Source organism: Sinohyriopsis cumingii, chromosome 7, assembly GCF_028554795.1.
Source record: "Sinohyriopsis cumingii isolate HCF-2022 chromosome 7, ASM2855479v2, whole genome shotgun sequence".
NCBI lineage: Eukaryota > Metazoa > Mollusca > Bivalvia > Unionida > Unionidae > Sinohyriopsis > Sinohyriopsis cumingii.
In genome coordinates, this window is record NC_142967.1 from 6,252,768 (window position 1) to 6,277,980 (window position 25,213).

The 25,213-nt window shown below is 36.0% G+C and overlaps 1 protein-coding gene across 2 annotated transcripts in view; it reads left to right on the forward strand.

The window, feature by feature from the left end:
- Positions 1-23,830, forward strand: part of LOC149794676 (ATP-dependent RNA helicase SUPV3L1, mitochondrial-like) — an 82,248-nt gene extending 58,418 nt beyond the window's left edge. For both annotated transcript variants that reach the window (XM_089964285.1, XM_089964286.1), the window contains exons 9-15: positions 1,850-1,978; positions 2,390-2,483; positions 7,598-7,817; positions 9,116-9,196; positions 10,680-10,859; positions 17,214-17,362; positions 23,325-23,830. In XM_089964285.1, the coding sequence (XP_089820411.1) occupies positions 1,850-1,978; positions 2,390-2,483; positions 7,598-7,817; positions 9,116-9,196; positions 10,680-10,859; positions 17,214-17,362; positions 23,325-23,787 (1,316 nt within the window). In that variant the 3' untranslated portion in view covers positions 23,788-23,830. The remainder of the gene's footprint in view (positions 1-1,849; positions 1,979-2,389; positions 2,484-7,597; positions 7,818-9,115; positions 9,197-10,679; positions 10,860-17,213; positions 17,363-23,324) is intronic.
- The last annotated feature ends 1,383 nt before the right edge of the window (positions 23,831-25,213 follow it).

Sequence of the window (25,213 nt, forward strand, 5' to 3'; positions counted from 1 at the left end):
CTAAGAGCTTTCAAATCTGCTCAGTAGTATCTGACTTATGGATAGGATTTGACACTAGTACAGAGATTATTCCTGTTTTATTTCATATGGGTAAGCAGAAGACTTTATCACTCTTTTATGCTATAACCAAGCTTGGGACCGCTCCAGTGGCCTAGTGGTTAGAGTGTCCGCCTCGGATGCGGGAGGTCGTGGGTTCGATCTCCGGCCGAGTCATACCAAAGACTTATTAAAATGGTACCAACAGCTGCCTCGTTTGACACTAAGCATTAAAAGGTTAGTGTTAGGACTGGTCGGCCTTGTGTCAGGATAATGTAACTGGGTGGGACATCATGCTACATGTCTGTGGCATGATGCCCCAGTGCTAGACATCACTATAAAACTGTCACACTCATGACATCATAGTGATATGACTGAAAAATTGTTAAAGCTACATTAAGAAGCCAAATCACGCACATATTCACACGCTTGGGAGGGCTGAATTTGCAATGTAGTGGACGTGGTTCTAAAGAATGGTTTATTGTTTTAGGGATTCTATCCTTTGGACTTTATCTTTGTTTTTTTTGTTGCTTTGAGGATACTTAAACTTGTTCAGCTCATACATATATACATGTGTACACACAAACACACACACACACACACACACACACTTTTTAATTAATAAATAATAAAGTATTTTATGTTTAGCAATCAATTTAAAGTATCAACTCTGACAAAAATGTCTTCTCCACCTCACCCACTCTTTTTTTTCATTCTGGAATGGTATAAACAGGTTTTTAGGCCTCTTCCATTATCACCAATCCTATACAGGTGAGGAATTTGCCATTTAAAAACCTGCGACTTCTAATCAAAACCTGCCGACTCTCATGATTTTGCTGTAATCTTAAAGAAATGACCCTTAAAAGATGGACTTACCAAATAAAAACACAAATTTTCGAAAGTACAATTGTTTGCCATAAAATCTGGATACTTTTTCAGGTCCAGGTTTCATATTAGATTTAGTGGAATTGGTCAGAGAACCAGACTATATTAGATTTAGTGGAAGTGGTCAGGGAACCAGACTATTTTAGATTTAGTGGAATTGGTCAGGGAACCAGACTATATTAGATTTAGTGGAATTGGTCAGGGAACCAGACTATATTAGATTTAGTGGAATTGGTCAAGGAACCAACTAACTTTACAGGAATACCTCAGATGCATAAGAATGTGCATATATTGTTTTGTTTTTTATATAAATAAAAGAATGACATCCAGCAAGCAACATGTCAGGACAGAAAAGACAATAAAGCTCTTAAAATGCTTGAATAGTGCAGAAGAATAAAGGAAATATTCAGATTCTTGATGGTGGGGAGCAGGAAGGGCAACAATTACATTTAATGGACATCACATGTTAATTTGAATATGTCACATGGCAGAAAAGATAATTGTGAGGCCATGGCCCATGTCAAATTGAATTTTTATAAGGATTACATAAAGTTGAGTGATATTAAGAAGTCATCTGAGGTGTAACAAATAACACATTATCATAAATACAAATTAGACTTGTATCTAGTATATTTACCATAATAGCATAAAGTGCCTTGACCAGGGACAAACCATGGTAGCTGACATGGAATGATCCGATGGTATGATTCACTAACTGTTTTTTCAGCTGTTTATCTGGAATGCTAACCACTGAGCTGTAGAACTTTTATCCTTTTAGAAATTGGAAATTTTTTACTTTGAAAAAACTTAATCAGAACTACGGATAGGATATTATGTACCCTGTATGGTTTAACATGTGGAGCATGAACCTCTTCTGGGGACTATTGTATTCTGTTTATCTTGCATCATATTTCCATATTCTTTGCAGAGAGGTTTGAGAATGTCCTTGCAGGGGACTGCATAGTCTGCTTCAATAAGAATGACATCTTCTATGTCAGCAAACAACTGGAAAAACTGGGCATAGAGAATGCTGTTATTTATGGTGGGCTGCCACCAGGTAAGATTATCTGTTAATTAACAATACATATTATGAGATTATCAGCTGATTAAGTTAACTAAACATTTTAAGGGAGGTAAACAGAGTAAAACTTTCCTTGCATCCATCCCTGAAATAAGAGCAGCCATTATTATCAAAACATTCGACCTGTTCTTCCAATCCCATCATTATGCATAATTTGGAGGTTTTACTCCATCTGTGATTATTGAGTTTGATGAAGGAAAGCAGTGTATTTACAGCCAGAGACTGAAATTGTATAATGTGCTAGAATTGAGAGCATATTTTTTGACTGGAGATGAATGGGTAAGAAGCATTAATGAAAGTTCCATTTGTAAAGAACCTTTTATTTTTATTATTGATTGTGTAAAACATATCCAAATTAGAGCCATCTCTTTGATTCTAAATTGGCAGGCACTAAACTTGCCCAGGCAGAGAAATTCAATGACCCAAAACATCCCTGCAAGGTGCTTGTTGCCACAGATGCCATAGGGATGGGACTAAATCTGTAAGTATATTGGTGTTGTATCTTCTGCATTATATTTCAGTATTTCTTGAGTGGCCCTTGCCAAGAATAAAAAAATTCTCTCATTCAAGGTCATCATACCAAATACATAAAAACAGTACTAACATCTGCCTTGCTAGGCACTCAGCATTAAGAGGTCAGTGTTAGGACTAGTTGGCTTTATGTCAGGATAATATGTCTGGGTGGGACATCATGCTGCATGACTGCGACATGATGCTTCAGTGCTAGACATCAATATAAACTGCCACACTGCAGACATCGTAATAATATGACTGAAAAAATTGTTAAACCTACATTAAAAATCCATATCACACACGTGCACACAGATCTTTTGCATTGAGATTTGGTTTGGCTTTGTGTTTAATGGCACAGCAACATAAATACTTTATTTGTAGCTTAGGAAAATTTGGAGTTAAGTGGCTTATGCCCTGGTAGCAGGCACAGGCTGGTCTAATGGCTGGATTCACTCCTTCACCCTTTCAGACATGAGTTTGACATGCCAAAACAATGTATCAATGCAGCTTCTGTCTCCATTAGTCACATCTTACAACATACAGAGGGCCTATTCTTCATCACCAAGCCCTCAGAAGGACTGTGCATTAATACTGGTAATATATCAAAAGTGGTCCCCAATATCCTTTGTGTTTCATGCCAGTTTTTTATGTCTTGGACTTGCTGGTGTTATTGGGTTGAATGGAGGTCTTTATGGGAGTTAACAAAAGAAATTTTAATTTGTGACTCCTACATGTTCATGTACATTAAGTTATATATGTCCTGTGTTCAGCCTTTACCAGTACACAAAATGCTGAAATCTCGTGTAATTTTCTTATCAGTTTTCTATCAATTTAAGCATATCATATAATTTTTTAGCTTTGGGCGTCTTCAGGTTTAAGCAAACAGAAGTTAATTCATCTTTTGAATAATTCATCAAATTAAAAGGAGCTCTTTATCAGCATCAATTTATTTCTCATTGTTTGATAGCAATCATGAGCCTTGAAAATCATTTTGACCTTCACAAGCAGTAGTGACTTTGGAGTAAGATACAACTTTAGATATTTTGCTTCATTTTTTTTTCTTCAAATCAGTAACTAATTTCTTGCTTGCATTGTTGATATCTTAGAGTCGATTTCTAGCTGGGAGTGGATTTCTGGAAGTGGGGTTTTACAGTTCTCCATCTCCACTCCACACAATGTATGCACTGTGGATGGGTCTTGTGGCCTAGTAGTGCCCCATTTCTATTCACTTAAATCAAATGACTTTGATCTTGCTAGTATTTTGACACACCCATCCATCCAGAAAATTCAATGGTTGGTCCTCATTTTCATGATGTTGTTCCTAAGATTGAATCCTTGTTCAGGCTTTGCTTGTAAAGGTGTTCACATCTATTATGATTTCCAGCAATTTCACAACTTGTTCATGCTCAGGTGTGGAATTCTGAATAACTGTGTCCTGCACCTCTGCTCTTGCTTTGTCTAACTGTATGTCATCAGCTTTACCTTCAGGTTGTGTATTTCATAATTATTTGTAGGGATGAGTATTTAGGGCCCTTGGAGTAGTTTCATTTCAGAATACTGCAAAACTGTCCTTGTTTTTTATTCAAAGATGAAAACAGAAATGAAACCTGTTGCATATATTTGATTTAATTTGTGTTTGATTTGATTGGATTGTTTGTGGGTTTTCGAATCTTTTCATTTTATTTATATGTCAATGTGATGTAATTTTGTGTACTAAGAATTTGATATTTTCCAGAAAATTCAGTTTGACCTGAGTTTTCCTTAGATACCAAAAATAGAAAAACTTGTTTCTATTTTTGGCTTAGTTCCTGGCCTTGATTGAGGGTCAAGTAAACAACTTTTTTTCTAGGAGTAAAATGATTGGTTCTTATCAAGGACATACAGGAGCTATGTGACTTTTACATGCAAACATGATCATGTCATCCACTATTTCTCTATATATTTCGCAATTAGGCATTTCTGAAATTGCGAAATACTTAGTATTAATAGTGATGATTAGAGAGAGAGATCTCAGAATCCGGGCTTTTAAACACTTGATGTCAAGTTGTTTTCTGTTATGAGCAGAATTGAAGTTTGAATTTGAGTTATATGTTAATTTTTCTCTAGAAAATTAATTCGTTTCTCTGAAAATATTATTGTATTAATACAGAGCTCTTGAACAAGGACTTTTCTTGAAAACTTTATTTGGATTTCCAAGACGAGGATTAATTATTATGTTTCTACAAGGAACTGTAGACATCAACACAGTGCAGGCTACAGCATACGTCATCGTCTTCCATCTTAAATTTTTTGTCATGACTCGAACTTGGAATCACTAGAACATTTCAATATTCGGACTTCAAAATCTTTATTCATGGATTATTCTTGCATTAATTTTGGATTTGATTCTGGAAACCGTAAGTTCTCATATTTTTTCATTTTTACAGTATTTTTCCAGGGAAAAAAATTATTTGTTATACTTTTCAAAGCTTGTTGTTTTCACTTTTTCTTGTGTTGCTGTTTATTCGAGCCTAAACAGGTAACATAAGAAGCCGGAAATGCATTAGTCATTTTTACATCAATCAGTAAAAACAGTAACTTCAGGTTCAGTAATTAGTTTAAGTGATAGTACTGTGAATGTTTCACAAATAGACAATCAATATCAGTAGAATCAGTGGCTACCAAATTTTTCAACTAAATGGATAACATGTTGATCTCAGTTCCTTTAGAACAGAAACATTTTGTATTGGGGGGATTCTATTTCTTTAAAAATCGAACCCTATACAAAAATGCAAAGTGCAAAACTGTAGAGTGGAACCATGAGGGAAAGTTGCATGCTTTTACTGGTTGGTACAGGGAGCAGGGACAAATATGTCTACCTGCAAGCCTGAGTTCCACATCTGGATAACTTCTTCTGGCTCTCTGAGAAGCTAACTCCTGTGATGATCAAGAGTTACTGCCTCATAATATCTGACACACTGAAGCAGCCGTCACATGAGATGAGATCTAGGTAATGACAAGGGCCTTTCAGATTTGCTGACTAATATCATTCCAGATTGTATTCATTTACACACCTTATTCCAACGATGGAATCTTTCTTGGGTTTTGATTTGGCTCAGCTCATCAGAGTTCAATCCATTGTCCAAAACATTGTTAATGCTATTATCAAACAAGTAATTTGTTTACATCCATATCTTGGGGCTACAGAGTCACTGAATAGTGTACCTTTTCATTCCACCTGAACAATCTCCATTTCTCTTTGGATGGTTGTTTTGATGTTGTAACCTGGTTTCATACTGAAGAACAGATATCAGATAGTCTTCATTTCCTCTATGAATCCTTCAAGGGAGGCAGTTCAGCAAGACCCAGTTTGTGCTTTCAGGTATTAATGAAAATGCATATAAAGTACTGATGGGGTCCAGCAATGATTCTTCAATCTGATAAGGTGAGCAAGCAAATTATAGATCCCCAAGCCATCGCCTCTTGGCTCAAGTGGGCAATCTGTTCAGCTTACTCTCACATCTGACAGGGTCAGATACATCTCACAGGAATTCTGCTCATGAGAACATAGTGATCTCTGAATGTCCTGCTTTTTGATCACAACATTTTGAATCACAGATTTTTTAATATGCAGTTGTAACCATAAGGACTAGTCAGAATCACAGGTTTTGTAGTATGGAGCATTCTGTCACTTGGGGATAAAGTTTGAAATGGATAAAATATTTTTAGAATACAAGATGCATAAATTTCAAAGTTATAAACAGTAGAAACATACACACCTTATGAAATTTAAATTGAAAAAAAAGAACAATATAACAAGTTGTACTTTAAATAATTTGATAACTTAATTACAGTTATAAGACTCATTTTTTATTGCCAGTTGATAGTGTCTTGGATTTGGTTTCTTTGGCAGGAGACTTTATGCTATCTCCCAACAAAAACTCACTAAAGACACTATGCGAAACACCTTAAATTGAGCTTTGCCCAACCAAACCAGAAATGTTCTGCATCTGTGATGCACACCAGTAATAATTTTACTATAAAAAAATATGTGCAAGTAATTTCAAATTATGCCATTTAGTCTTTAGTATTAAGAACTATAAACACCTCTAGTGAACACCAGATTAAAATGTATGAAACGGGCATGGTTTAAATGCTATCACATGTATAGTGGATTGTGGGCATTTAATAAATTCAGTACTATTACTTGCAAATTATTTTAATGAATATTTTTTTATTTGTAGCTTTAGATTAAAACCCCTTTAAATGATTTCTTCTGATCAACTGCTGAGTATTATTTGATCAAATTTAACAAAAAGTGTCTTGGCAGAGAGAACTTTCAAGTTTATAGATATGATGCTGATCCATCTTCAGAAATGGTTACAGCTGCTAAAAGTACAAATGTCACTGTTGCTAAAAGTAGAAAAGCCATTAAACAAATTCTCCAAAATTTGAATTTGAACAAAAACTGACAAAAAACATCCTGGCATAAAAACCAGTCATCCATCAAATATCTTTGCCATTACTAAAAATAGAAAAATCTTTAAATGGTGTCTTCAGTAAAATCAATTTAACAAAATTTGACTACATTTGACAGAAAACATCCCGGCACAGAGGGCTTCAAAGTTTTGTTACAGTTGTTACTGATCCACCACTAAATATGACCACTGTTAGGAAAAAAAACATTTACCAAACTTCATTTAAATCACTGCTGAACAGAATTTGCTCGTATGTGGCAAAAAGCAACCTGGTATGAAGACCTTTTAATTTTGTTCCGGTGTTGAAAATGACTGCCATTACTAAAAATAGATAAACCTTCAAATGAATTTGCCTGTAAAATCTACTGAATAGGTTTAATACATGACTTAGAGAAAAAAAACTTTTTGAAAAATTAAGGAAATCCATTAAGAGTATTGAAAAATCATTGAAAAAAGATAGTCACCTGGGCAGTACAAACCATGCTGAAAGAGAGTCACCTGGACAGTACAAACCATGCTGATAGAGAGTCACCTGGGCAGTACAAACCATGATGAAATAGTTTTGTTTGGATTATCACTTGTCTGCAGCATCTGTATTGAAGATATCCTCCTTTTTTTATTTCAGATGTATAAAGCGTGTAATTTTCTACTCACTGATGAAGCCCAACATGAATCAGGAGGGTGAGAAGGAGATGGATTTCATCAGTACATCGCAGGCACTACAAATAGCAGGCAGAGCAGGTCGATTTGGCACAGCCTACGAGACGGGCGAGGTTACAACCTTCAAAGCCAAGGATATCCCACTTTTAAAGGAGATTATTAGCAATGAAATTAGTCCCATAGAGGTACCGTTTAAAAAACTGTTTAGCACATATCACTTTTTTATGTGTACTTCAGTTTTTTGAAAGGTTGAAACAGTGAGGGAATATATCATATTTATTGGCTTTCAGAGCAACATTGTTGAATTTATACATGTCAGATATGAGTGGATTATAAGAAAGCTGTTTTTAGCTGATATGGCCATAAGCCCAAATGAAGTTATGGTGTTATTCTCAGTGTGTCGTCCATTATATGTTGTCAGTTTGCTGTTTGTAACTTATTATCAACCACTCAACTGAGTTTTACTATTTTTAATAGTAAGCACCCTGGCATGATGCTATTTCAGATTTATTCAAATATAACTAGGCCAGATTTGAAGGATGGATCTCATTTAGATTTGTTCTAATGATGCCAGTCTGCCATTACTGAAAACAGAAAAACCTTTAAATTACTTTTTCTGGAAAACACCCAACAGAATTCAAGCAAATTTGAAGGAAAGCATTATGCATGCAGGTCTTGTTTCAGTTTGTTTAAGATTGTGCTGATCCAGTATCAAACACTGTTACTGAAAATAGAGCAGCCTTTAATTGACTTCTCAAAAACTGCTAAACAGAATTTGACCAAATTTTAAGGGACACTGGGTGGCCAGGTGGTCTAATGTGCTTTCCTTTACCAATCACTGCCATCTCATCTCTGTCCACATGATTGGGGTATTGGGCATGGGTAATGTGGGTACATGAGAAAGCATGCCAGGAGCTTCCTGTGGGCCAGTGGTTCTTATCAGCATTTTCCCAGATTCTTCCCCACAAGGTATACTGACTGCCATGTATAGCCTATAGTGTGCTGAAAAATATTGTTAAACGCACAGCAACATATGTTGCATTGAGACTTTCCTGATAATGCTGCTGCTGGCTTCCAGTAATTTGTATCATTGTATTGAATCTGTCATAGAAAGGGGTCATACTTTTAATTTACTGCTTATTATGGTCAAATCGAAATGTATGCAAATTTGTGTTTAATTTTTGTTGGACTGTCAGATGTATCCAAAACCTGAACACAGGAGGATGTGAGTGACAAATTGTCTCATTGTTATAAGTAATAATGATGTCATCAATATGTTCACATCTGTTGGTACTGTCTTTGTAAAGAGATACAATATATAACAATACACTGGAGTCAGAGAGCTGAATATTCCATTATAAAAATCAAACCAACATTGAAGACAGTTCTTCTATCATTTTTCTGTCAAAATCCAAATATTTTGTTGTAAAAAGTTTCACAATAAGAGCAGACCTTACATTACTTTGTTTTTCTTGTATTGCAGCAAGCTGGGCTCCATCCAACGGCTGACCAGATAGAGCTGTTTGCTTACCATCTACCCCATGCCACTCTCACCAACTTGATTGTAAGTTTGATTTCTGAATGTTATCTCTCATCAATCAGGCTCATAACTTAATGTGTAAATCACAATATTTTAACATATTTCCAAAATAAAAGAGTTGGAAGATATCACTAACCCTGAGACCCATGTCAACAAATATCCATCAATGTAATATTTATACAATTTTGTTAATCACAATTATAGTACTTTGTGACACCTTAAGGAATCGTTAATGATTTACGACCACCAATGAATTGTCCTCACACTAATTTTAGAATTCTTAAGTGACTTTAATAACAATATGCCATAAAGAAAAAATCAATCTCCATGATTGCTAGATATGCATTATTCTTATATTGACTTCTCCATTGAGAACTGTTCTCCTAGTCTTGTTAGGTGGGGTGTATATTCCTGAGTCAACTCCACCAGACATAAGTGTATAAGGACAGTTCCCAAGGAGCAGGCAATAACAGATTTGATACCACACATGAATTCATGTGATGTTGCCTACCATTAACACAATGGAGTAGTTCACAACAGAACAATTGTAATTCCTTTTGTCAAATGTAGCATCCCATAGTTAAGGGGAAATGCATATTGCCCTGTGATAGATTCCACACAAAAATATATCATATGATGGTGAAATAAGTATACATAACTATGCACATACTGTGAATATCCACAGCAAAAACCCACCGCTGCTTTTTTTTTTATAAAAGGCAAATATTGATTAAAGATTTCTTTGATAATACTTCCATCTCTCTACTTTTCTGAAATATTTATTAGGTTACGCCCATGGCTATAGGATAATTTGCAAGTTCTGTTGACACTTTTCAATGACATGCCATATAGTCACATTATATGTCAAGCACTGTGCAAGGACAGGGTCTTAACCTGTAAATAGTTATATTAGCTAGTAAGCATTGCATCAACAAACTGCATACTTACCCATTTTTCCTGGAATAGTGGCAAACAGAAGTATCAATCAGAGCTATATTCTCTTTCTCAAATTGGAATCCAATTTATTGTTGAATTGGAAATAAGTTAACTGAATCTAAATTGAACTGACTTTAACCATTTCCTGCTCATTTTAGGCTTGTCTTGTATTCTCTTTAATAATATACTGATATATGTCTCAGCTATTATTTTGCTGACAAAATAAAAACTTAAGTACATAGCAGCATTCAAATTTATATAAAAACATTAATTTCTTGAACAGCAATGTTCTAAATTCAGGATTTCTTTTCTTTCTGTGTGTTTTTATAACATTGTGGCAGGATTTCATTTCTTTCTGTGTGTTTTTATAACATTGTGCCAGGATTTCATTTCTTTTTGTGTGTTTTTATAATATTGTGCAACTAGCTAGTGACATATTGTCTTACTGTGGTCTCCTAATAGTATATAAAGCAGTGACGAAATATGTATATGTTCATTGTGTATAACCCTTGCCATAAATAAAGGGTTCTTTGATATGAATTATATATTATTATGGGTATATTTTTTACAGGACATCTTCACCACCCTGTGTCAGCTGGACAGTGAGAGCTACTTCATGTGTAACATGGATGACTTTAAGTTTCTGGCAGACTTGATAGAACATGTACAACTGCCCTTGCGGGTCAGATATGTCTTTTGCTGTGCTCCTATACCAAAGAAGCAGCCCTTTGTATGCACCATGTTTCTCAAGGTTAGTCCATGGCCATTTGTATGCACAATGTTTTTCAAGGTTAGTTCATGGTCATTTGATTGCACAATGTTTTTCAAGGTTAGTTCATGGTCATTTGTATGCACCATGTTTTTCAAGGTTAGTCCATGGCCCTTTGTATGCACAATGTTTTTCAAGGTTAGTTCATGGCCATTTGTATGCACCATATTTTTGAAGGTTAGTTCATAGCCATTTGTATGCACAATGTTTTTCAAGGTTAGTCCATGGCCATTTGTATGCACAATGTTTTTCAAGGTTAGTCCATGGCCATTTGTATGCACAATGTTTTTCAAGGTTAGTTCATGGTCATTTGTATGCACAATGTTTCTCAAGGTTAGTCCATGGCCCTTTGTATGCACAATGTTTTTCAAGGTTAGTTCATGGCCATTTGTATGCACCATGTTTCTCAAGGTTAGTCCATGGCCATTTGTATGCACAATGTTTTTCAAGGTTAGTCCATGGCCATTTGTATGCACAATGTTTCTCAAGGTTAGTTCATGGCCATTTGTATGCACAATGTTTCTCAAGGTTAGTTCATGGCCATTTGTATGCACCATGTTTCTCAAGGTTAGTTCATGGCCATTTGTATGCACAATGTTTTTCAAGGTTAGTTCACGGCCATTTGTATGCACATTGTTTCTCAAGGTTAGTCCATGGCCATTTGTATGCACAATGTTTCTCAAGGTTAGTCCACGGCCATTTGTATGCACAATGTTTCTCAAGGTTAGTCCATGGCCATTTGTATGCACAATGTTTCTCAAGGTTAGTCCATGGCCATTTGTATGCACCATGTTTCTCGAGGTTAATCTACAGCCATTTGTATGCACAATGTTTCTCAAGGTTAGTCCACGGCCATTTGTATGCACAATGTTTCTCAAGGTTAGTCCACGGCCATTTGTATGCACAATGTTTCTCAAGGTTAGTTCATGGCCATTTGTATGCACAATGTTTCTCAAGGTTATGACCATGCATTCAGAGCATTCGTGATCCTGGTAATGCAAGAGCTACTTTATCATGAGTCAGTTGCTTGCACATTTTGCAAATCACATGGAAAAATTCACAAACAGAGCTATTTTATCCACACTGCCTTGTCTTTAATGCCACATCAAAATTAGTCAGGAACATGTTCCCTTTGTACTTTTAGGGCATCAAATTAAGGAGGTGAGAAAGCAAGAGACACAAGAGTTACTCTTTATTTTTGAGTAAATCTGCTATCTCTGCATGTCCCTGTTTTGGTAAACATATATAAAGAGGGGTGATTGTCACCACAGAATTCACAGTGGTAGTTCTGAGCAACAACCAGTCATATGGTCTTATACCTTCCCTATCATCAGATTTGGATGACCATTTTTGCAAAGTGGTGGGTGATCCACAGTGTCAGATGGTCTCTGGATTTCACTATCCGTATCCATAAACTTTTGTCATTCTGCCTTCTTGAAGGAACTCCAAAGAATGGCAATTCCAGTATGAGGTATTATTAAAGTCCCAAAAATTACACATTATTGCCTATAGTAGGGAGATGCTTTTACAGTAGAAAATTTAGTTTTTCAGATGTAAACATCAGTGTAGCTGAACAAACAGGGCTTCTACTCCAGAATATTTCTGGTGACAAAACCCATCTGCATTTGAGGCCTGTAATAAAGATTTGATAGGTACATGATTAGTCTGGATTTGCCCATATAATGATTAATATGGCCCCAGTCTAACTTCTTGGACCTTCAATAACAGCTTATTAAGTCCACCAAAGCAACAGCAATGTTCCTTCATGACACACCACAGAAACATTTGGCAAGTGTGGTGTGTGGTTCACAAAATGAACAACCTGACTTCCCTCATTTTGTTGTTAATAATGAATGTGGTGAAGTCAGACCTTGTCCTTTCTCAACACTTTGATCCATCTAGGTATAGAACCCTTAACACATATCAACTTGGCGCCTTCCTCCCAAATGCATCAAAAAATCATTAATGCTTCAGAGAAGGCATCAACCAAGATATTGAAGTTGCACCTTCAAGATGACGTTATACCATGTTATATTACCGATCCAGTGGCCTAGTGGTTAGAGCATCTGTCTCGGATGCAGAAGGTCTGGGTTCAAACCCCAGCCAAGTCAGACCAAAGACTTTAAAAAATGGTACTGACAGCTGCTTTGCTTGCACTCAGCATTAAGAGGTTAGTGTTTGGACTGGTTGGCCTGGTGTCAGGATACTGTGACTGGGTGGGACATCATGGTACATGTCTGTGGCATGATGCCCCAGTGCTAGACGTCACTATAAACTGCCACACTGCGGACATCGTAATTATATGAATTAACATTTTCTAAGCTGTATCAAAAATCCAAATCACATACATGCTTCTTAGAGATGGCAGATATTCCAGATGACACAAAACTCGCAGCTAGTATCGTGCTTGGTTCACGACATGAACAGTTTTACTTCCCTCATTCTCTGTTCAGGATGGAAAATCAGTGAAGAGAAATGTGACCTTGTCCGTTCTCCTCATTCATTTTGTCCATCTTACGGAACTTATAAACTTGGCATCTTTCTCCTAAATGCATTGGAAGTGTAGCTCATTCTTTGGGAAATTCATCAAACAAGACATTTTTATGTTTTGGAGTTTGTTACAGTTCCTTGGCTTACTAACTGTAGGGGTGGACCTGTTAAAATGCCAATTTATTATTAGACCTGTGATGGTCAGTGGCAAGAGGATTCTTTAAGGGAAGGCTCCTAATATTAATCTCTTGGAAATCAAACACATTTTCAATGCTTTCCACATAAGGATAGAACATATCAGTGGAAAAACAGTCCTGATAGTAATGGACAGTCTGATGATGTATCTCTGCAAGGGGGAAGAGATATACCTTCAAGGCTACACCAAATATTAGTTAACATTCAAATCCAACACATTACTGCCCAGTTCAGTGTCTTGGCTGCCTCATTATCAAGAGAGGACAACTGCTTCATACAGACATGTCCATCTGATGCTTGATATTTCTTTTCATTTTGCCCTGACTCCAGAAACCTGTTCTTTTGAGGGGCACTGACTCAAGTAGCTCAATTGCCTCACTAAGATCCTGGATCAATTCAATTTAGCAACAGACATACCCAACAAGTCATAGCAACCTCCGCTTTGCTCAAGCAGTCAAGATTGACACTGTTACATAAATGTAAAAAAAACCCACTTCTCCTCCACTCCTAGCCTCTTCAGGAGTGTCCTAATCAAAACAGAGTTTGGATCTTCAGTCCTGGAGAGAATTGCAACAGATGAAGAAGTTCCACTTTGATAACATAAAAGGGAAGATCATGCATTGTCAGTGACTGGGGCCACATCCATGACATCACACCACCCTTAGCACCCATTCCCCTATGTTTCTCCTTTTAAACTTACCTGATTACATTATACAACAGCCTTCCAACCCTTCCCCACAATTACTGCATCTTTTAAAATGTTGCTTAAGTTTTTAAAAAAATCCTGGTTTAAACTGGATATACAGGAAGCCAACTTAATGGGTTGGAAGGGGAGGTAACTTGTAAGAGTTGCTTCCATTTGTATAGAATATCCTGTCGAACTTGTGTACAGTAGTAATTCATGGTAATAATTCCACAGTGGCCTTTGTAGACAGGTGACCTCTGAAGGCAGGTTCAGCTTTTAACTTAGTTGATGACAAATGCATGTACTATGCTGTGAATAGTATTAGCATTATGAATAGTAGCATTAGTAATATTTTGCATGTATTATTATCGTCAACAGTAGTATGATATCAAGATACATGCATTTAGTATAACTATTTAGCAAAAACAAAAATAACAAAATAATAATAAAAATTAAAAGTTCTAGACAAGATTACTCTTATTCTCTTGTACATTATATCATCACTGATTCTCTTATCATTGTTTCATATGTTGAAGTTTTGATCAATTTTTAGCAGTTCCTTTCATTTTTATCCAGACTATACCTATGATTGGAAACACAGGACTGATTTTTAGCTAGGCCAGTTGGTATAATTAGGCTTAAACACACAGTGAATTTTAGCTAGGCTAGTTGGTATAATTAGGCTTAAACACAGGTGATTTTTAGCTAGGCCAGTTGGTATAATTAAGCTTACACACAGGTGTTCACACTTCAAACAATTGTTTAAGCAGTTGTTCAAACTTGCAGAGACCAAAAGACAGTTTTTATGAGATACTTTTGATATTTAAAGAATGAAAACAAGCTTCCTGCTGCTATTGATTCACATATTATACCCTTATGCCTTGCTCATCAAACAAATGAAGTTTAATTTGAATACTTGGCAGTCATTGCTGATACGCCTCAGTGACTGCAGTAGGCAGGGTGAAACCAGTGCTTGGTTTTTAAAAAAAATACATGGCCACTGACCACAGAATACAGGGTGAAGGCACTGCTTGTTTAAGAAACACATGGTCACTTATCATAGAAGACATGTGAATGCAGATTACATGACATTTATATAGGAAATTGGCTGGGGGCAAATTAGAATGGCCATTGTGTCAAGGTGACCACTGTACTCAGGTGACCATTAGGACAGGTTTGACAGTATATAGACAGAAAGACATTTTGCCAACTTTCCAGGAGGCTGGATTTGGAGGTAAAAAAGTTCTCCTAATTAAATGTGATCATGTAAGTAAAATGGGAGAAACATAATTTATTAAAACATTCATTTTTTGACAAAAATGCAGTGCAGTAATTTTTACTTGTCCATTGCCATGGAAACAAACATGGTAAATAAGTTTCACAAATATATTTTTCAGATTAAATAACTCAGATTCTACCATAAGCTTAAAAAAAACACAAATGTTTTAAATTAAAACAAAAGTATCAGCATAAAATACAACCAACTAAAAGAAAACTTTCAAGCAATTGTGGTTCTTTTTGTTTTTCTACATCTAAGTGTCACAGAAAAGTAATAATCTTTAATTTGCCCAGATATCTCAAGCAGGCCATAAATAACTCAAGAAAATTTGCTTTCATTAAGGTGATTGTACTGCACTTGAAAATTATAGAATTAGTAACACCTGCAGATGTTTTCAAGCTCTAAATATATAACAATATAAAAACGTAGACATTTATACCCTAACTGAAAATTGATACAGGTGGTCAAAGGTATTGACCTCATAATGTACTTTAGATTAACACTTGAACAGATGTGTTAATTGGCTGGACACAGTATGGGAGTAGACCATTCAATTTCATGGGTAGAGATAGAGGAAAAGAGTAAAAAAATGCAATATCAGTTGATAGTTTTGTTCATAACTATGACTTATACTCTACTGCAGATGAGAAACAGAGAGTAGTGTGTTTGATTATAATAGCAAATACTTCCACCCTACAACTTAAATGGGTCTGCTCCAGTCAATGGTCCACAGCAGTACAAGCTATATGTTTGTAACTTTACCATTATAGTTGCTTTATGAGTGATTTGGAGCTGATGTTTGCATTTCTGGCTGGCTATTGTTTACCCAGAATTGAGCAATAATTATACACAGGATGCATTGAAGACAAACACAAAGTCTTTATTGCTTTGTATTTGATAGGTCAGTGATTATAAGATTAACGATTTTCAGCTTTTTAAGGAGTTAACATTTGTACAAAAATAAGCAGATATTTGTTTTTCTTTAAGAAATTATTAAATCAGACCCTTGTTTATTTTGGCAATAAACATTTTAGTACTAGAAGAATAGGTGAAATTATTGCAAAAAATTTGGGGAGCTATGCAGTGATCATGCTGTATCCAGATTAATGCTGTAATGAAGCGTGTTATAGTGGAATTGAACTGTATGTAGTCTCTGGCAAAAAACTATTCATCCAGCTGTCATTTTAAGGTAGTGAGTAATAAAATAGAGGGGGCTTCTCCATGATACAATATGTGGCTAATTTTTTGTTGCGTCTTTAAGTTTGTTGTTCAGTGCAATAACAAAATCCACTAAAATTTTGTGCCCGCTGAAAATTTCTGAAATTATTTTATTTCATGAAAGTCTACTTTTTATGGAGAAAAAAAACATGAAAAAAATATACTTGTACCAAATTAGTACATCAAGGGAAAAAGAAAAGACTGGAGAGTTCTATCTTACTGTGCCATTATAGACAGTAGGGTAGAAAGTAACAATATTATACCTATCTAGCATAATGAAGTATTAAATAGATCGTCTTTTGTCTGTATAATGTGCTCAGCAGTGATCAATAAAGCTAACCATTGTTCAGGTCATGAGTGTTGAACATAAAAGAATTTTCTTTCTTAAAGTGTGCCTTCAGTGATTAGCAAATTTAGCCTTTGTTTAGCTGGTGAATGTACAGTGTGACAACATTTTCTCTCTTTGTAGTGTGCCCGTCAATTCAGTCGAGGGGAGGCATTGACTCTGGACTGGATTTGTAATCAGCTGGGTGCTCCATTCAGCATCCCGAAAACCATTGCTGACTTAGTTCACCTGGAGAGTGTCTTTGATGTCCTTGACATGTATCTCTGGCTCAGGTGTGTCTTCGATGTAATTGATCTAGTAACAACTATTAGTTAATTAAGGTTTTATTGTTTGTTCATCTCTTTTCATGTACTTTTATGTTGTGAATTTACAAACAGAATGAAGTTTTTATTGTTACTTACATTTATTGATATACATTGGGCATAAATCTGTGACATTTTATGGTAAATATGGTTTCTGTGTAATTTTGATGAGGTTTCTGTGTAATGTTGATGAGATTTCTGTGACATTTTATAGTAAATATGGTCACTGTATAATGTTGATGAGGTTTCTGTGACATTTTGTGGTAAATATGTTCACTGTGTAATGTTGATGAGGTTTCTGTGTAATGTTGATGAGGTTTCTGAAATATTAATTTTTTACATAATCCAGATTTACTTAAAATTTTGAGGTTGCAGTTTATTTGTATTGCACTATTCTTTGTCGAATATCAATGCCCAGGTAAAGACAGTGACATTGAAAATTGCGGGGAAAAGTCCTCTCTCACCAATTTTCAGTAATAATATCTGAATGAGTTATAAAAGTTTTTCCGATTTGTAAGGGTTTAAGATTATAGACTGCTTATCAAATACATAAAGAAAAGAGTATGTTTACAATTCATTTTCGTTTTGTCAATATGACACAGTTATTGAGACAGCAACTAAAATCTGTGCAAAAATTACAACAATTCATAAATTAGTATCCAATAGTCCCATATACTATTACAACAATTCATTAATTAGTATCCAATAGTACCATATACTATTACAACAATTCATAAATCAGTATCCAATAGTCCCATATACTATTACAACAATTCATAAATTAGTATCCAATAGTCCCAGATACTATTACAACAATTCATAAATTAGTATCCAATAGTCCCATATACTATTACAACAATTCATAAATTAGTATCCAATAGTCCCATATACTATTACAACAATTCATAAATTAGTATCCAATAGTCCCATATACTATTACAACAATTCATAAATTAGTATCCAATAGTCCCATATACTATTACAGCAATTCATAAATTAGTATCCAATAGTCCCATATACTTTTGTTGACTTGATCATTATGTTTCACAGACTGTTATTAGGATTAGTAAAAGTGCATTTCTTTTCATTATTTAATAAGAGACATGTTACAACCAAGTCATTTTAAAGCTCAGTCTTCGCTGAATTCTAGTGCTACAATACAGCTAGGTACAAAGTGAGGTCATATCAATGATGTCATGATCCTGTCATTTAGAGCCCTGAATTTTAGTGCTACAATACACCTAGGTACAAAGTGAGGTCATATCAATGATGTCATGATCCTGTCATTTAGAGCCCTGAATTCTAGTGCTACAATACACCTAGGTACAAAGTGAGGTCATATCAATGATGTCATGATCCAGTCATTTAGAGCCAGAATTCTAGTGCTACAATACACCTAGGTACAAAGTGAGGTCATATCAATGATGTCATGATCCTGTCATTTAGAGCCCTGAATTCTAGTGCTACAGTACATCTAGGTACAAAGTGAGGTCATATCAATGATGTCATGATCCTGTCATTTAGAGCCCTGAATTCTAGTGCTACAATACACCTAGGTACAAAGTGAGGTCATATCAATGATGTCATGATCCAGTCATTTAGAGCCAGAATTCTAGTGCTACAGTACACCTAGGTACAAAGTGAGGTCATATCAATGATGTCATGATCCTGTCATTTAGAGCCCTGAATTCTAGTGCTACAGTACACCTAGGTACAAAGTGAGGTCATATCAATGATGTCATGATCCTGTCATTTAGAGCCCTGAATTCTAGTGCTACAATACACCTAGGTACAAAGTGAGGTCATATCAATGATGTCATGATCCTGTCATTTAGAGCCCTGAATTCTAGTGCTACAATACACCTAGGTACAAAGTGAGGTCATATCAATGATGTCATGATCCAGTCATTTAGAGCCAGAATTCTAGTGCTACCATACACCTAGGTACAAAGTGAGGTCATATCAATGATGTCATGATCCTGTCATTTAGAGCCCTGAATTCTAGTGCTACAGTACACCTAGGTACAAAGTGAGGTCATATCAATGATGTCATGATCCTGTCATTTAGAGCCCTGAATTCTAGTGCTACAATACACCTAGGTACAAAGTGAGGTCATATCAATGATGTCATGATCCTGTCATTTAGAGCCCTGAATTCTAGTGCTACAATACACCTAGGTACAAAGTGAGGTCATATCAATGATGTCATGATCCTGTCATTTAGAGCAGTGCATTTATTTTACAAAAGCGGACAGCCTTAAATTTAAATTTGTATTTTGTATTAGCTGCAAAATCTATACAAATTGTTATCCCTGGAATGAAATGGAATTAACTGTATGAATCATCTCCATGAAATAGAGATCAGTAATATGACATATAGCTTTCTCAGTCATTGTGTCAAACAGTGCATTACAGGTCATCTATGATTTGTTTGTCACAGCTCATGGCAAAAAGGCATGGAATATCATGATAGTGTGACAAAATCACAACTACCATTTGTTTATCAAAGCCCATGGCAAAATGACTTGGGATATTTGAGTGGTGTCACAGAATCACAACTACCGTTTGTTTGTCAAAGTCCTTGACAAAGTGGCTTGGGATATCTGGGTAGTGTCACAAAATTACAACCACCATTGTTTGTCAGAGTCTGTGGCAAAATTGCTTGGAATATCTAGATAGTGTCACAAAATTACAACTACCATTTCTTCATCAAAGTGTGGGGGGAAAATGACTTGGAATATCTGGATAGTGTCACAAAATTACAACTACCATTGTTTGTCAAAGCCTGTAGCACAATGGCTTGGGATATCTGGGTAGAGTCTTAAAATCACAGCTGCCATTTGTTTGTTTAAACCCATGACAAAGAGTTTGTGAAATCTGGCTACTTGCACTAAATCACATTTGTACCATTTGTTTGTCAGGGCCCATGTTGCAGCAAAGAGACTTGGGACATCTGAATATTTTCACTAAATCACAGCTGTTCCATTGTTATCAAAGCCCATTGTTATCAAAGTCTATTGTTATTAGAGTCCATTGTTATCAAGAGTCCATTGTAAAGTGACTTGTAACATCTGGGTACATTCACTTAATGAAAGCCTTACCATTTATTTGTCAGAGCTTATGGCAGAGTGGCTTAAGATATTGTGATAACTTTTTCTAAATCATAAGTATACCAATGTTTATCATGGCAAAGATACTTGGCACATTTGGGTCCTTTCACTATATCACAACAAAACTATTCATTTGTCAGAGTCCATGGCACAGAGCATTGTAACATCTGGGTACATTCACTAAATCACAACTGTACCATTTGTGTGTTAGGACCCATGGCAGACAGGTTTGGGATACTTAGATCCTTGTGAATATCTACTCAGAGTTGTTGTTGAAGTAGATGTGCCAGTTTTTACAAGACAGTCTTGAATTTTGTGGAAGGTGTAATACAGATGAGTGGGATGAGCATAGTTAATGTGTCTCTGCAGAAGAGTGGGATGAATATAGTTGATAGGCCTCTACAGATCTGTGGGATGAATATAGTTGATAGGCCTGTACAGATCTGTGGGATGATTATAATTGATAGGTCTGTGCAGATCAGTGGGATGAATATAAATGATAGACCTGTATAGATCAGTGGATGAATATAATTGATAGGCCTGTACAGATCAGTGGTATGAATACAGTTGATAGGCCTGTACAGATCAGTGGGATGAATATAGTTGATAGACCTGTACAGATCAGTGGGATGAATATAGTTGATAGGTCTGTACAGATCAGTGGGATGAATGCAGTTGATAGGCCTGTACAGATCTGTGGGATGAATATAGTTGATAGGCCAGTACAGATCAGTGGGATGAATATAGTTGATAGGCCTGTACAGATCTCTGGGATGATTATAGTTGATAGGCCTGTACAGATCAGTGGGATGAATATAGTTTATAGACCTGTACAGATCAGTGGGATGAATATAGTTGATAGGCCTGTACGGATCAGTGGGATGAATATATTTGATAGGTCTGTACGGATCAGTGGGATGAATACAGTTGATAGGCCTGTACAGATCAGTGGGATGAATATAGTTAATAGACCTGTACAGATCAGTGGGATGAATATAGTTGATAGGCCTGTACAGATCAGTGGGATGAATACAGTTGATAGGCCTGTATGGATCAGTGGGATGAATATAGTTGATAGGCCTGTACAGATCAGTGGGATGAATATAGTTGATAGGCCTGTACAGATCAGTGGGATGAATATAGTTGATAGACCTGTACAGATCAGTGGGATGAATATAGTTGATAGGCCTGTACAGATCAGTGGGATGAATATAGTTGACAGGCCTGTATGGATCAGTGGGACGAATATAGTTGATAGGTCTGTACGGATCAGTGGGATGAATATAGTTGATAGGCCTGTACAAATCAGTGGGATGAATATAGTTGATAGGCCTGTACAGATCAGTGGGATGAATATAGTTGATAGGCCTGTACAGATCAGTGGGATGAATATAGTTGATAGGCCTGTACAGATCAGTGGGATGAATATAGTTGATAGGCCTGTACGGATCAGTGGAACGAATATAGTTGATAGGTCTGTACGGATCAGTGGGATGAATATAGTTGATAGGCCTGCATGGATCAGTGGGACGAATATAGTTGATAGGTCTGTACGGATCAGTGGGATGAATATAGTTGATAGGTCTGTATGGATCAGTGGGATGAATATAGTTGATAGGCCTGTACAGATCAGTGGCATGAATACAGTTGATAGACCTGTACAGATCAGTGGGATGAATACAGTTGATAGGCCTGTACAGATCTGTGGGATGAATATAGTTGATAGGCCTGTACAGATCAGTGGGATGAATATAGTTGATAGGCCTGTACAGATCTGTGGGATGAATATAGTTGATAGGCCTGTACAGATCTGTGGGATGAATATAGTTGATAGGCCTGTACAGATCTGTGGGATGAATATAGTTGATAGGCCTGTACAGATCAGTGGGATGAATATAGTTGATAGGCCTGTTCAGATCAGTGGGATGAGCATAAATTATAGGTCTGTTCAGAGGGGGTATGAGTATAATGAGCAGAACTGTTATGTCCTTTGTAAACTAAGAAATATTTAGAAATATGTAAATCATCCAGTTACAACGAAAACAGCATTTTTGTGAATTTGGTTAGAAAAAATGGTTCGTTAACAAAACTTTTCCAAAAATTATGTTGACAAAGTGCAAAGATCAGTTATTTGCTAAAATTCTGTGTTGCTAGAATGCTAAAATTCACCGCATTTGAAATCAGTAAATATTACACTAACTTATTATTGGGTATTGTTAGAATCATCTTAGTTTAAAGTCAGGCAAAACTGTTGAATCTGTTCATCCATACACGGGAGTTGGTAGCTGCAAAAAGAAAGTTGTAGAAGTGAATGGCACCTAATATTTTTGGGTCACATTTATCTTTTGTCAAAATGGAACATTCACAAGTTCAGAATTATATGATTTTTTTTTTATATCTAGTGCATAATCAATTTGATACATACTATTTTTATTTAGGTTGTCAGGTTGATAATTCTCAGATATATACAAAAACAAAAATAAAATGAAGACGGTATTCTTGTAATACTAACTTTGGATCAGAATCCTCAAGGAACCTTGTTTGTTATATACTCTTGGGCAGAGAAGATCTGACATGAGGTTTTGTCAGATATGAAATTTGTGAAAAAATACCATATGCAATGACTCTCATATTTTTTATAATTAATAATTTAATCAAATTCCATGTGTTGATAAATTCTGCTTACATAACTACAAAGAGTTTGTGTTTGCTCTCATATTACTGTTTGATATTACTTCGTATAATATAATAGTGTAAAGTTTTATGGTATGGTGTTAACACTAATAAATGATTTTGATGTAATAAATTGTTTGTATCCACAGCTATAGATTTCTGGACATGTTTCCGGACAGTGAGCATGTACGAGATGTCCAGAGAGAACTGGATCTGGTGATTCAGGAAGGTGTTGCCAATATCACTCGCCTACTCCTGTCCTCCGAGAGCCAAATGCCAGCTAACAGTATTGACAGTGTTGATGATGTACGTGCAAAAACTCAAACAAAACAAAAGTTGCTTGTTGACGAGGATAAGGCAGACAACTCTGATGCAGAAAAGAACAATAAGCTGAGTAAGGCTTTTGTAATTGCCAAAAATATTCAAAACGAAAAGATCAAAGGTCAGATGAGTGGCAAACTTGCAGACACACTCGTCAGAGAAGGCCTAATAACCGCAGCAGAATTAGAAGAACTTTACAAGGAATGGACAAGAAAACAAGCTGTAGAAGGATCAGTTGAATCAACAAACAGCCGTAGAAATCAGAAGAACGAACCCAAAAAGAAGAGGTGATTAAATATGTGATAAATCTGCTGATAATAAAAAGATTTGCATACCTTGTTGATATAGTCTTACTTTATGATATTACAAAATCATATTTTTCCTCAACATAATAATAATAATAATAATAATAATGAGAGATGGAAGCCATTGCAGATACCCACATTATCATTATTATGTTCTGCTCCCTATCACATCTACCCACCCCTGTCATACTTACCCACCCCTATCACATCTACCCACCCCTGTCATACTTACCCACCCCTATCACACCTACCCACCACTGTCATACTTACCCACCTATATCACACCTACCCACCCCTGTCATACTTACCTACCCTTATCACACCTACCCACCCCTGTTTCGCTTAGTGATAACTGCAGTCAGGATTTGAAACCAATGATGCCATCTAGTTATCCTTTAGAAACATTACCAAAGATAATCTAAGTATGATCCCCCCCACCTTTAAGTGGTATAGATGAGTTAGAAAGATATCACCCAATATGATTCCTTCCTTTAATGGTATAGATGAGTTAGAAACATATCACCCAATATGATTCCTTCCTTTAATCAGTGTAGATCTATAGAAACATATTACTAAGTATGATCCCCCCCACCACCTTTAAGTGGTATCGATGAGTTAGAAACATATCACCAAATATGATTCCTTCCTTTAATCAATGTAAATCTACAGAAACATTTACAAACTTGATGCCCTCCCCCCCCCTTAAATCGATATAGATGAGTTAGAAACATATCACCAAACATGATTCCTTCCTATTACTAAGTATGATCACCCCCCGACCTTTAAGTGGTATAGATGAGTTAGAAACGTATCACCAAATATGATTCCTTCCTTTAAGCAGTGTATATCTACAGAAACATTTACAAACTTGATGCCCTACCCTCCTCAAATCAATATAGATCAGTTAGAAACATATCACCAAACATGATTCTCCTTCTCTCTCCCATTTAAGTGATGTAGATAAGCTAGACACATTAATAAATATGATTCCCCCCTCCATTTAATCAATCTAGATGCGTTCAGACCAAAACTAAGAGTCACCATAATATCTAGAAATGTGACCTTTGACGGGTCCTCCTTCACCTTCCAAAAAGTAGGTAAGCTGTAGGTTCATAAAAGTGAAAGGGACAGTTTTTATGCAGAAATCTGATGGAACACAAGTCAGTCTAATATAAAAATTCATGAAAATTACAGTACACCACTGATACCTTTAAGATCCTTACTTTTGGATATCTGTAATAAATCAAAACGTGAAAATGTCATTCATTTGATCTGACAAGTCATTGGAAGCTCACAGAGAAAGAAGTTTGTGCATCCCACCCCAAAATCACATTCTTCATTTGCGATAGTCATTTTGACAGTTAATACTGGTGGTACATATGCAATCTCTTTACCCATTGTGATAATTTTGA